The 13,713-nt window shown below is 42.1% G+C and overlaps 1 protein-coding gene across 1 annotated transcript in view; it reads left to right on the top strand.

Moving 5' to 3' along the window:
• Window positions 1-581: 581 nt before the first annotated feature.
• ADPRH (ADP-ribosylarginine hydrolase) overlaps window positions 582-13,713 on the top strand; it is a 34,672-nt gene continuing 21,540 nt past the window's right edge. Inside the window, exon 1 of the mRNA XM_069985235.1 lies at window positions 582-635. Coding sequence (XP_069841336.1) covers window positions 615-635 — 21 coding nt within the window. The 5' untranslated portion in view covers window positions 582-614. The remainder of the gene's footprint in view (window positions 636-13,713) is intronic.

Here is a 13,713-nt window from a genome sequence, read left to right as displayed (position 1 = left end):
TCCATACTAAACGAGTTCAAGGTTATCTTATACCCCCAAAATGAGACCACATGTATTTCAAATTGGCACTTTGACAACTTGGCACAGAGATGATCTACTCTCAGAAGCTCCATCAAAGTATGGACATGCAGGATGTGAAAAGACTAATCGGGGGGGTTACTGCTTAAAACCACTGAAAAAGTGAGTGTTTGTGTGGTACACACTACACCATCTGTTGCAACCTCTCATGAGCACCGCAGTCTCAGTACTGAGACTCCAACCAATTCAAACTTTTGACAGGTTGCACAGGTATTAAGATAACAGTAACACTGTACATCGACAGCATCTGGCATTGGTCGTGACATCACTGTTTTATCCAAACACTTTAAAAACACTTTAGGCATTCCCTGTAATAAGTGTATTGGCGATTTGTATAACTTTTGGGCAATACAATACTTCAATAAAAATTTTGCCGGACTTCTCCTTTAACAGAAATGTTAAGGCAGGACACAGGAAGTTGGGGCAGGGCTATGATCATAGGCTCACTGCAGGGTGCACAGAGAGTGACGGCCTCTGCTATAAGCCTTGGGATCGCTGCTCTGCTGAAATTACCTAACTCTATCTCTTCTAATCTTATGGATCGACAAGCTGCTAGTGTGAGTTTTCTGAGCTGTTATATTTATCACTTGTCTGTTAGCCAGTATTTTCTTTGGTATTGAGTTATTTCACTAACTGTTTATTCCTGCCTTCTGAGTTATTTCTGCCTTCTAAGTTATTTGCCAACACTCCTTATAAGGTTCACTTAGCCTCTCTGTGGATTATTTTTGGTGTATATTCATCACTATAATATCATCTCTAACAAGTATACAGTAGGTGTAGCTGGAACATGGGGGAAAGAGTATTGGGGTAAAGCAGGTATAGTATTTTAGTGTCTGCTTAGTATAAAGTTTTTACTAAATATTTGATAAATGCCAGTCCCAGTAAGCATGTTCACATAGTGGGGCAGGCATTCTTATCATTGTTAGGCTATGACATTGTCAGGATAGTACAGGCAGGCTAAAACTACATGAAGTATGGAGATACCTATTGAATAAAAGAAGAAAAGCTATAAGCATAGGACACTGATCAGGAAGGCTTGACTAACTTTGGATCCATAATCCGGCAATAATTTAATGAGCTGCTAAATACAATGCTGAGCAGATAATATTGTCACTAAAGTATCCATTTAAAGTTTAGAGTCAAAAATCAATTAAACATATTAATTTGGCAAATGCATGATACAGCATGTATGGTAATTTATGAGCATTTATACTACAATGTCATACTACAATGAGTGGGATTCAGACTATATTATTAAAGGGGTAGTTAATCCAAAACATTTTTTTTTTCAAACCAAGTGGAGTCATTAAGTGCCAGATATTTCCAATTTACTTCTATTAAAAATCTTAAGTCTTCCAGTAATTATCAGCTGCTGTGTGTCCTACAGGAAGTGGTATTCTTTCTAGTTTGGACACCAGAGGAGGTTTTCTATAGGGATTTGCTACTACTCTGGACAGTTCCTGACCTAGACAGAGGTGGCAGCAGAGAGTACTGCGTAAGACTGAAGAGAGTACACCACTTCCTGCAGGACATACAGCAGATAAGTACCTGGAAGACTTAAGATTTTTTATTAAAAAGTAAATTACAAATCTCTGCCACTTTCTGGCACCAGCTGATATGAAAGAAATGGTGAACAATCCCTTTAAGAAAAGTCCTTTTTTATAATAAAGGTTTAGCACTACAATCTCTTATTCATCTACAGTACATTATAAATCAACTTATCCTAAAAATCACAAGACTCCTTATTTGCTATCAAATAAAAAAAAATAAAAAGGAATTAACATCATGTCAATGAGTTTCTTTAAGGTGAAATGTGTTCTGCCCAATGTCTTCTACTTTCTTGTTTGAGCTGTGAGTAATCATCTGTAAAATGAAAAATTTCTCCTATCTTGAATTGAATTCACACTTTCAGTGACTTCTAAGTTCTCCACTAGAGTCACTGATGTCTACCTGCTGATTAAAAGTGGATTCAACTTTTTCCAAGAAACGTATTGTAGCTACAGAACATATTTAAAATGATCAATCATCTTTCTTGTTGAGTTCTGTTCTGGCAAATAAAGAGATGGAGAGGAGCAATAGAACACATAGCAGGGAAGAAGGGCCTTTTACATTGGCCGATTATTGTGCAAATAATTGTTAAATCGTTCAAATTTACACTTTGCTCCTGTGAAAAATAATAGGTGTATGTACCTTTGTACCTAGTAACTGTTTTTTATTTGTCTTCTGTGTCAATGGGAACTGTGGGGCCTGAATAGCAGTTACTCTCTCTCTCTTCTCTCTCTCTTTCTCTGAGCTTATTCCCATATCTCGTTTTTTTGCGGACGCTACGGATGGGGATGTCCTGTAGTAAAGTGTTTGCCCACAAGGCAAGATGTATGAATATTAGGCCATGCTCACACAACTTGAAACACCGGCTGTTCTGTGACCCTTACCGGGTCACAGAACGGCCGGTGTTAGTAAAGATCATCCCGGCCGGCAATGCAGTACCGACCGGATGATTTTTATTTGTGCTGAATTGGGATGCAGACGCATCTGTGTGCGCCCGCATCCCAATTCATTGTTGCACACAATAGAGAGTGCGGCCGGAGCTGCACTCTCCATTGTGTGACCTGCCAGGCTTGTGCGGCCGCTATTCAGTCAATAGCAGCCGCACAAAACTGACATGTCAGTGTATACTATGTGTATACGCTCCGGCCAGGATTCCCTCTAACTGCAGCACTACGTAGGTTTAGTATTAATCACGGCTGATGTTACAAAATCGGCAACAACGGTCGTGATTATTACTAAACTTACGTTATGTGAACATGGCCTTATGCCGGGAGTGGGAAAACTGTTTGAATCTCTGCGGCACTGTAGTGACACAGCCACGCAAGGCTTTCCTGTCCGTAGCATCCGCAAAATATTGAACGTAGGAATAAGCCCTTTCTTTCTCTCTATCCTCATCATATGTTATGTGGCAGCATATGGATCATTCAATTATTGATAAACCACAGATGCAAATGCATTTCAATATGTAACACACAGCAAAAAAGTAACTTCATGAAAAAACAAAGACCACTCTTGTGTTACACTATTGCTGCATAGTCAAACAATTGTAGTAAAAATGTATGAGCATATGGATGCAGTCTGCAGATGGAGAGACATGAGTACCTAGCAAATGAAAGGTCACAATCGCCTTATCCCACAGTGGTAATGCATGAACAAATGAATTTTAGGAAATTATTTATTTTCTGTTCTGCAGAACTTTCATTTTAGCAAATATAACATGTATACGAATCTTTAATCACCTGTGCTCATTATTACCTTTCAGATCAGATCCCCTGTTTGTTTGTTTGTTTGTTTAGTACATATGGATTTGAAAGCTACTAAAGTGTACCGGGAGAAGACCACGCTGCAGCGCATTCACTCTCCACTCTGAATTAAAAAAAGAGTTGTACTTATACTGGGCTCCTGGGCAACAGCAGTCATCTCCTGATCGTTACAGGTCTGAATACTCAGACTGGACTGGTTAAAACTTTTTACATGTCTCTATGAGATGTCGAAAGTTTTTTTATAACAACAGGTATACTTTAAAGTGACACTGCCACCCCCTTTTTGCATTCTGACATCTCTACACAGGTATAATGGGTAAATTTATCAGTTTTCATACCTTATTTTATATCATACATCATGGTGCTTGTTCAAGTAAAAAGTGATCTGTTATCAACTGTAGATTGTGCTGAGTAGGTGGGGCTTCATGGCAACAGCACCACCGTTGGCCCTGCCCCTCCGTGACGTCCATTGGTATGGCCCGACCTAGAGGGGATGGGGCCTAGACCTTTAGGCCAGCCTGTTCCAATGGTCAACGAGGGGGTGGTGCCTATGTGCCTATGACATCATGGAGGGGCAGGGGTCAACCGTGGTGCTATGGGCGGGGCTAAGTGGCGCTGTTGCAGTGAAGCCCCGCCCATATAGCACAATCTGCAGATGATAAAAGATCACTTTTTACTTGAACAAGCACCATGACCTATGATATAAAATAAGGAATGAAAACTGATAAATTTTCCCATTACACCTGTGTAGAGAAGTCATAATGCAAAAAGGGGGGGACAGTGTCACTTTAAGTTTCTTGTTACATAGTTACATAGTTACATAGTCAATACGGTTGAAAAAAGACACATGTCCATCATGTTCAACCAAGGAGGGGATGGATACAGGGAAGGGGGAGGGGTGATAGGTTCTATACATATGCATTTATATTATTTTGGTCTAAGAACTTGTCTAGCCCTGTTTTGAAGCCCTCTACTGTTTTTGCTGTGACCAGATCCTGTGGTAGACTGTTCCACAGATTCACAGTTCTCATGGTAAAGAAGGCTTGTCGCCTCCGGAGATTGAACCTTTTTTTTCTCCAGGCGGAGGCAATGCCCCCTTGTCCTTTGAGGGGGTTTTACCTGGAACATCTTTTCACCATATCTCTTGTAGGGGCCATTTATATATTTAAATAAGTTAATCATATCTCCCCTTAAACGTCTCTTCTCCAGACTAAACAAATGTAATTCTTTTAATCTCTCCTCATAACTAAGATGCTCCATTCCCCTTATTAGTTTAGTTGCCCGTCTTTGTACCCTCTCCAGCTCTAGAACATCCTTTTTATGAATCGGGTTCCAAAACTGGACGGCATACTCCAGATGAGGCCGCACCAAAGCTTTATAAAGCGGTAATATTATATCCCTTTCCCGAGAGTCCATGCCTGTTTTAATGCATGACAATATCCTGCTGGCCTTAGAAGCAGCTGACTGACATTGTGTGCTGTTCTGTAGTCTATTATCTACAAGTACACCCAGATCCTTCTCCATCAGCGACTCTCCCAGAGTAACTCCCCCCAGGACATATGATGCATGCGGGTTATTAGTACCCAGGTGCATAACTTTACATTTATCCACATTGAACCTCATTTGCCAAGTGGACGCCCAAACACTCAGTGTGTCTAAGTCATCCTGTAACATCTGCACATCCTCCATAGACTGTACTGTACTACAAAGCTTGGTGTCATCTGCAAAGATAGAAACATTGCTGTTAATTCCATTCTCAATATCATTAATAAACAAGTTAAACAGAAGAGGGCCCAGTACTGACCCTTGGGGTACACCACTTATTACCGGGGACCATTCGGAGTAGGAATCATTGACCACCACTCTCTGGGTACGATTATTAAGCCAGCTTTCAATCCAGTTACACATTAAATTTTCCAAACCGATAGACTTTAACTTACCCATCAGACGTCCATGAGGAACTGTGTCAAACGCTTTTGCAAAATCCAGGTACACGATATCCACAGCCGCGCCGCCATCCAGGCTTCTACTTACCTCTTCATAGAAACATATTAGGTTGGTTTGACAGCTTCTGTCCTTAGTAAAACCATGCTGGTTATCACTTATAATACTATTAGCCACTACATATTCCTGGATGTAGTCCCTTATAAGCCCCTCAAATAGTTTCCCCACAATGGACGTTAAGCTTACGGGTCTATAGTTACCTGGGGAAGTTCGAGAGCCCTTTTTGAAGATTGGCACTACATTTGCCTTACGCCAGTCCCTCGGCACAATACCAGTAAGCAAAGAATCACGGAATATTTCATACAAGGGTAGTGAAATTACAGAACTGAGTTCCCTAAGAACTCTGGGGTGCAATCCATCAGGCCCTGGAGCTTTGGTTACATTGAGTTTGTTTAATTTATCTTGGACCATATCTATAGTAAACCAGTTCAGTACATTACATGTGTTAGCAGCACTGGCCCCACCCACCTCAGTACTGGCCCCACCCACCACAGCTCCATCCTCTTTTGTATATACAGAACTGAAGAACCCATTAAGTAACTCAGCTTTCTCCTGATCCCCAGTTATTAATTCCCCGTCGCCATTATTTAGGGGTCCTACATGCTCTGACCTTGGTTTTTTTGCATTAATATATTTGAAGAATTTTTTGGGGTTTCTTTTGCTTTCTATAGCTACCTGCCTTTCATTGTGAATTTTTGCTGCTTTTATTACATTTTTACAGGTTTTGTTGACTTCTTTGTAATGTTTAAATGCTACAGCTGACCCCTCTGATTTATATTTTTTGAATGCCCCTTTTTTTTCATTTATAGCCCTTCTAACCTCAGTTGTAAGCCATGTGGGATTGGATTTTAACCGTTTATATTTGTTACCCATAGGAATATATTTGGCAGTACAGTTATTTAATGTGGATTTGAAGATTTCCCATTTATTAGCTGTATCCGTATGTGACAGCAGCCGCTCCCAGTCTATGCCCTGAAGTTCTGCCCTTAACCCAGGAAAATTGGCCCTTTTAAAATTAAGAGTTTTTGCCCTCCCAACATGTTTTTCTTTTCTACACTTTAAGCTAAAAGTCACTATATTGTGGTCACTATTACCCAGGTGTTCATGGACAGTGACATCCCCAACCAGCTCAGCGTTGTTAGAAATAACCAGATCCAACAAGGCATCACTTCTAGTTGGCTCCTCGACAAACTGGCCCAGAAAATTATCCTGCAGGAGGTTAAGAAATTCCCTCCCCTTTGTGGTTTTAGCTGAACCGTGACCCCAATCTATATCTGGGTAGTTGAGGTCCCCCATTATCACTACTGTTCCCTCCCGGGCAGCCCGCTCTATTTGTCTATTTAACTGGCCATCTACCTCCTCAGTAATGTTGGGGGGTCTATAGATTACACCAAGAATAATTTTTTCACTCTTTACCTCCTTCTGTAGTTCTACCCATAATGCTTCCACATCATCACAGTCATCTCCCACTATTGCATCTTTTACACTCACTTTAATATCATTTCTGACATACAGACATACTCCTCCTCCCCTTCTGCCCACCCGGTCCCTTCTGAACAACGTAAATCCCTGAATATTGACAGCCCAGTCATGTGAGGAGCCCAGCCATGTCTCAGTCACACCAACCACATCAATGGACTCCTCCAGAACCAAGGCCTCTAGCTCCCCCATCTTGCTGGCTAGACTTCTGACATTAGTAACCATACACTTTATATTACCATCGAGTTTAACCGCTTCATTATAAGAAATAGGATTTATTACTGTGCTGTGGCTACAATCATCCCCACTGTTCATCCGCAACATATGGATCTCCCTATGCACTGCTCTTATCCTCCCCCCACAGGACTCTTCTCCTCCCTCCTCAATGTTCTGTCCCCTCTCTAACCTATCTGCCACTACATTACATACTACATTGTCCTCCCTCCACATCCCTAGTTTAAAAACCCCTCCACCCCTTCTAGGATTCTCTCCCCCAGCACAGCGGACCCCCTTCCATTAAGGTGCAAATTATCTGCGGAAAACTGATTGTACCCCAATGAAAAGTCAGCCCAGTGCTCTAAAAACCCAAACCCTTCTCCTCTACACCACGACTTGAGCCATGCATTTAACTCCCTAAGCTCCCGCTGTCTTTCCTGCGATGCGCATGGTACAGGCAGTATTCCAGAGAATACCACCTTGGAGGTCCTCCCCTTCAACTTAGCACCTAGTTCTCTAAAATTATTTTTAATAGACCTCCACCTACCTTGTATCCTGTCATTGGTTCCCACATGGACCACGACAGCTGGGTCATCCCCAGCCCCCCCAAGTAATTTATCCACCCTTTCCACCACATGCCGAACCCTGGCACCAGGGAGACAGCAAACCATTCGGTTGAGGCGGTCTTGGCGACAAATTATTCTATCCGTCTTCCTGATTATAGAATCCCCTACAACCACTAGCTGTCTAGGCCTACCTACAATACCATCCCGCCCACTACTAGTTGGACTGTTCCCCCGGCTGTTAGGGAGAACAGGTTCCACTAGAGCTGCCATTTCTGACACGGATGCCCTTGCATCATCACCTAACTTGGCAATTTTGCTTGGGCATATAGTAGGAGAAGTGGCCTTCCTTTTCTTGGATCCCTTACTGGTCCCTCTAACTACATTAACCCAGCTACTTACTTGGGCCTCCTGATCTATATCACCACCCTCCATCTCTACCCCACTAACTTCCTGCTCAGTGAGCCGAAGTTCCCTCTCAAGGTGGCCAAGTTCCCTCAGTGTTGCAATATGCTTCTCCAGATCTCTAACTCGAGCTTCTAGATGGGCAACATGCTCACATCTGTCACAGCGGTACTCACCCTGGAACACCTGCTCCAGTTGTGCGTACATGCGGCAGACTGCGCACTGAATGAATCCTTCCATCTCGCTAGCCATCATCCTCAATGCAACAAAAACAGTGAAAAAGAAAGAGATTCAGCACTTACCAGAACTTGTAACTCCTTCTTTTAACTCCTTTTTTAAACTCCACTTATTTCCAACCACTTGTCAGCAAGCACAGTGAGCAAGCACACACAGTGAGTGCTGAGCCTTGATTTAAGCACCTGAGATCAATTAACCCCACCCCCAGGTGCAGAGCAGACCAGAGAAAAAAAAACTGTTTGGACCTGTTTTAACTAAGCAACTATGGCACTAGCTATCTATGCACTGCAGCAATGCACACCACACAATTGCACAAAAACAACAATATATCAGTCACTCCAAACCCACAGAATCACCAACAACTCCTTTTTTAAACTCCACTTATTTCCAACCACTTGTCAGCAAGCACAGTGAGCAAGCACACACAGTGAGTGCTGAGCCTTGATTTAAGCACCTGAGATCAATTAACCCCACCCCCAGGTGCAGAGCAGACCAGAGAAAAAAAAACTGTTTGGACCTGTTTTAACTAAGCAACTATGGCACTAGCTATCTATGCACTGCAGCAATGCACACCACACAATTGCACAAAAACAACAATATATCAGTCACTCCAAACCCACAGAATCACCAACAACTCCTTTTTTAAACTCCACTTATTTCCAACCACTTGTCAGCAAGCACAGTGAGCAAGCACACACAGTGAGTGCTGAGCCTTGATTTAAGCACCTGAGATCAATTAACCCCACCCCCAGGTGCAGAGCAGACCAGAGAAAAAAAAACTGTTTGGACCTGTTTTAACTAAGCAACTATGGCACTAGCTATCTATGCACTGCAGCAATGCACACCACACAATTGCACAAAAACAACAATATATCAGTCACTCCAAACCCACAGAATCACCAACAACTCCTTTTTTAAACTCCACTTATTTCCAACCACTTGTCAGCAAGCACAGTGATTGTGTTTTGTTAGTTTTAATTTGTTATATTTATTAGTTTCTAATCCTTTTTCACTACTATATATAATTCGTTTTTTCTTTTTGTTTTTTTTTTACATATTGCATTCTCCATAAGGTCATAATTCACATATGGGGCATATTGTACACAGCAATACATTTACTTTATTGCTGATTTCCCCTGTAACTGGGCTGAAATATTAGCCCTTGTTACAGGGGAAATACTGCCTACTCACACTGTCTACAGACCTAGGCTATGTGCACACAAACAAAAGCCAACAAACAACAGCCGTTCCGCATGTACAGCCTTTGTTTAACGCTAACTAAGGCCGAAATTAATGAACATGATAGATAGTGTTAAACAACAGCCGTTCACATGGAACGGCCATTGTTTGTACAGTGTGTGAACATAGCCCTGGGTCTGGGTCTGCTAAGACTCAGGAGTTCCTGCAGTTACCCAATGCCAGTGATCACAATTTGTAGGCTGAGAGGCATGGGGCTTAATGGTTTCCTGCTGAGCTGTATACATGGGGTTCAGTAAGCTCTGAGTATACAGTGTTTCGGAAGGAGGGGCAGTAACAACCCATTCCTGTCTTCTCTCTGGAGGGTTTGGCTGTCACTGACAGTTGGCGCTATTTTAATTCAAAACATGTTTACTGCCAATATATAATTTTATTATAATGGGTGGTCAGCAAGTGGTAAATAAAAACACTCATATTACTGCATAATGTTATAAGCAAGGGCAAATTTGGAAATTCTGTCACTGCTTCTTGCAGGACTGGAGTAACATGACGGCAAGTTTTCTTATATTCTGGCGAAATGGTGGGCCCACTTAACTTATAGGGGCACAGAGGAGGACATTTTATTGTGTGGGAGCACAAAGAGGATTGCTGTTATTATTGTTTTGACCAGAAGAGGGGTAACCATATTGCTTTTCTTTCCTCAAACAGTAATTACAATGTTCTCAATAAAGGGCATTACAGTGGGTGTTGGTTGAGTTAGATTGTGTTTGTCTATTAATATGATATAGGAAACCACATTGCTTACTAATCAATATATACATTCAGCTACTTTTAAATGGTTTACTTGCTTTTTATTGCAACTATAAAATCACACAGGATATACAAACACACAAAGAATATTAATTAACAATACCTTAAAGGTACATAAGCACATTAACCCTTTAAGGACATGGCCCATTTTCGTTTTTACGTTTTCGGTTTTTCCTCCTTGTGTTTAAAAGGTCATAGCACTTGCATTTTTCCACCTAGAAACCCACATGACCCCTTATTTCTTGCGTCACTAATTGTACTTTGCAATTACAGGCTGAATTTTTGCATAAAGTACACTGCGAAACCAGAAAAAAATTCAAAGTGTGGTGAAATTGAAAAAAAAAACGCATTTCTTTTATTTGGGGGAAATGTGTTTTTACGCCATTCGCCCTGGGGTAAAACTGACTTGTTATGCATGTTCCTCAAGTCGTTACGATTAAAACGATATGTAACATGTATAACTTATATTGTATCTGATGGCCTGTAAAAAATTCAAACCGTTGTTAACCAATATACATTCCTTAAAATCGCTCCATTCCCAGGCTTATAGCGCTTTTATCCTTTGGTCTATGGGGCTGTGCGAGGTGTCATTTTTTGCGCCATGATGTGATCTTTCTATCGGTACCTTGATTGCGCATATACGACTTTTTGATCGCTTTTTATTACATTTTTTCTGGATTTGATGCGACCAAAAATGCGCAATTTTGCACTTTGGGATTTTTTTGCGCTGACGCCGTTTACCGTACGAGATCAGGAATGTGATTAATTAATAGTTCGGGCGATTACGCACGCGGCGATAGCAAACATGTTTATTTATTTATTTATTTGTTTACTTTTATTTAAAACCTGGGAAAAGGGGGGTGATTCAGACTTTTATTAGGGGAGGGGGATTTTTACTATTAACAACACGTTTTTTTTTTTTTTTACACATATACTAGAAGCCCCCCTGGGGGACTTCTAGTATATACACTTTGATCTCTCATAGAGATCTCTGCAGCATAGATATGCTGCAGAGATCCATGAGATCGGCACTCGTTTGCTTTCGGCTGCTGCAGCCGGAAACAAACGAGTGCCGAGCCGAGGACGGCGCCATCTTGGACGCGTCCCCGGCCGGCATCAGTAACGGAGATCGCTCCTCCGGGACAAGGTCCCGGAGGAGCGATCTCCCCCACTAGACACCAGGGAAACGTTGCCTCCGGTAATCGGAGGCAGCTGTCAACTTTGACAGCTGCCTCCGATTAGCTAATTAGCGGGCACGGCGATCGGACCTAATGAGCTAGCTAATGAGGACATAGCGGGCTAATGAGGACATAGGACGTACCGGTACGTCCTATGTCCTTAAGAGGTTAATATACATGGGGCAAAGTCCAAGTTACTGGACCTACTGTATATTTATTCACCCTTTTGCTGACCTTCTCTGAGTGTGTAAACCTGCATAGAACTGACACGAACTGGAGAGAATGGAACGGCTGCACATCCCATCTATGGCTGATACTAATGCCGCTAGGCCTATATTAAAAATCAACACCAGAGTGTCTGTATATGAATTGATCAAGCCATATTGCCCCGTGTACCACCGCGCAGGTCCTCTGGTCCACACGGGTCCCTACGCTAACTCCACACCGTGTCGGTCAGCGACCGCCAACCCCTCAAAGCGTGCACGTGCAGGGAAGGGAGGCCATGGAACGGCCCTGCAACCCCAATGTCACAGGACCAGACCCAAAAAGCCCCACCAAAACCCAGCCAGCACCACCGGCGGGGAAGGCTGCCCCCAAACCACACAAGTATGGATATGGTATTACACTTACCATTGCTGCTCTCACAGAATGGGGAAGACATAGGGTCCAGACATGTGAGCACAGGCATCTCCTGCTAATTTTGGTCATGTGGGTCTTATAGAGGAGTGCGAGCTGTTCAGAGAGGGAGAATTGCAAAACACGAACTGGAGAGAATGGAACGGCTGCACATCCCATCTATGGCTGATACTAATGCCGCTAGGCCTATATTAAAAATCAACACCAGAGTGTTCTCCCTCTCTGAACAGCTAGCACTCCTTCATAAGACCCACATGACCAAAATTAGCAGGATATGTCTGTGCTCACATGTCTGGACCCTATGTCTTCCCCATTCTGTGAGAGCAGCAATGGTAAGTGTAATACCATATCCATACTTGTTTTGTTTGGGGGCAGCCTTCCCCGCCGGTGGTGCTGGCTGGGTTTTGGTGGGGCTTTTTGGGTCTGCTCCTGTGACATTGGGGTTGCAGGGCCGTTCCATGTCCTCCCTTCCCTGCATGTGCACGCTTTGCGGGGTTGGCGGTCGCTGACCGACACGGTGTGGAGTTAGCGTAGGGACCCGTGTGGACCAGAGGACCTGCGCGGTGGTACACGGGGCAATATGGCTTGATCAATTCATATACAGACACTCTGGTGTTGATTTTTAATATAGGCCTAGCGGCATTAGTATCAGCCATAGATGGGATGTGCAGCCGTTCCACTCTCTCCAGTTCGTGCCTGCATAAAACTGCTTGCCTGAGCAGCAAGGTACCTTAAATTCGCTTTATACACAAATAAGTTGTCTGCTTTTGGTTTAGAACAGCACCATTTCTTGACTTGTGATTGCTGCCTTCTATGACCTGTGTCTGTCATACTGTGTAGCATGGACTTTAGCAGCACTAACCTTAAAGGGGTTAATTGCAATGCACACCTGACCTAGAGACAAGAGTGGGGCAAAAGAAATTATGTTGTTTTTTTTATAGCACTGGATAACCCCTATAAATATGCATTACTGCCCCTTTGCTTATCTGATTTTGTAACTATTTAGAGTTAGGATTCTAAAATTTCTTACACAATTGCACAATTATATTCTACTGACCTGATCTGATATTAGAATCTATCTGCAGGTTAGGATCATCTAACCTGCTCATACATTCCTTTTAAATCAACTGCAAAGAAATCTCCAAATAATTGTATAAACTTTTAAGCTATAGAGCCAAAACACAGACATGAGTATTTGGAGCCATCTACTGGCAAATATAAAGTATGAAGTAAGTTAGGCTTCATAACTATGGACAGCATTTGTTCCGAAATCTGAACTCTAGTTGTGTTTGCATTATATGTGGATTAATCCTCTGTATCCACTAAATTGTATGATGACTTACTCAAGGTAAAACAGGTGACATAATATGTATGAGAAAGATATTCATTTATTTAGATTTTATGAGCAACTTATTTTTAAGTCGGTCCAGACGTCATCATTAAACATGAAGAACATATACATAATACAGTATGTATAATGATATTACTAATTTGTCTAATTTTGACCAAAGCTACCAAACCCACAGTCGTATAAAAAAATAAACACAATTGTGTATTAAAAAAAAAAAAAAAAAGAATATATATATATATATATATATA

The sequence above is a fragment of the Dendropsophus ebraccatus genome, chromosome 9, assembly GCF_027789765.1.
Source record: "Dendropsophus ebraccatus isolate aDenEbr1 chromosome 9, aDenEbr1.pat, whole genome shotgun sequence".
Lineage (NCBI taxonomy): Eukaryota > Metazoa > Chordata > Amphibia > Anura > Hylidae > Dendropsophus > Dendropsophus ebraccatus.
This window is presented reverse-complemented; position numbering and strand designations above follow the sequence as displayed.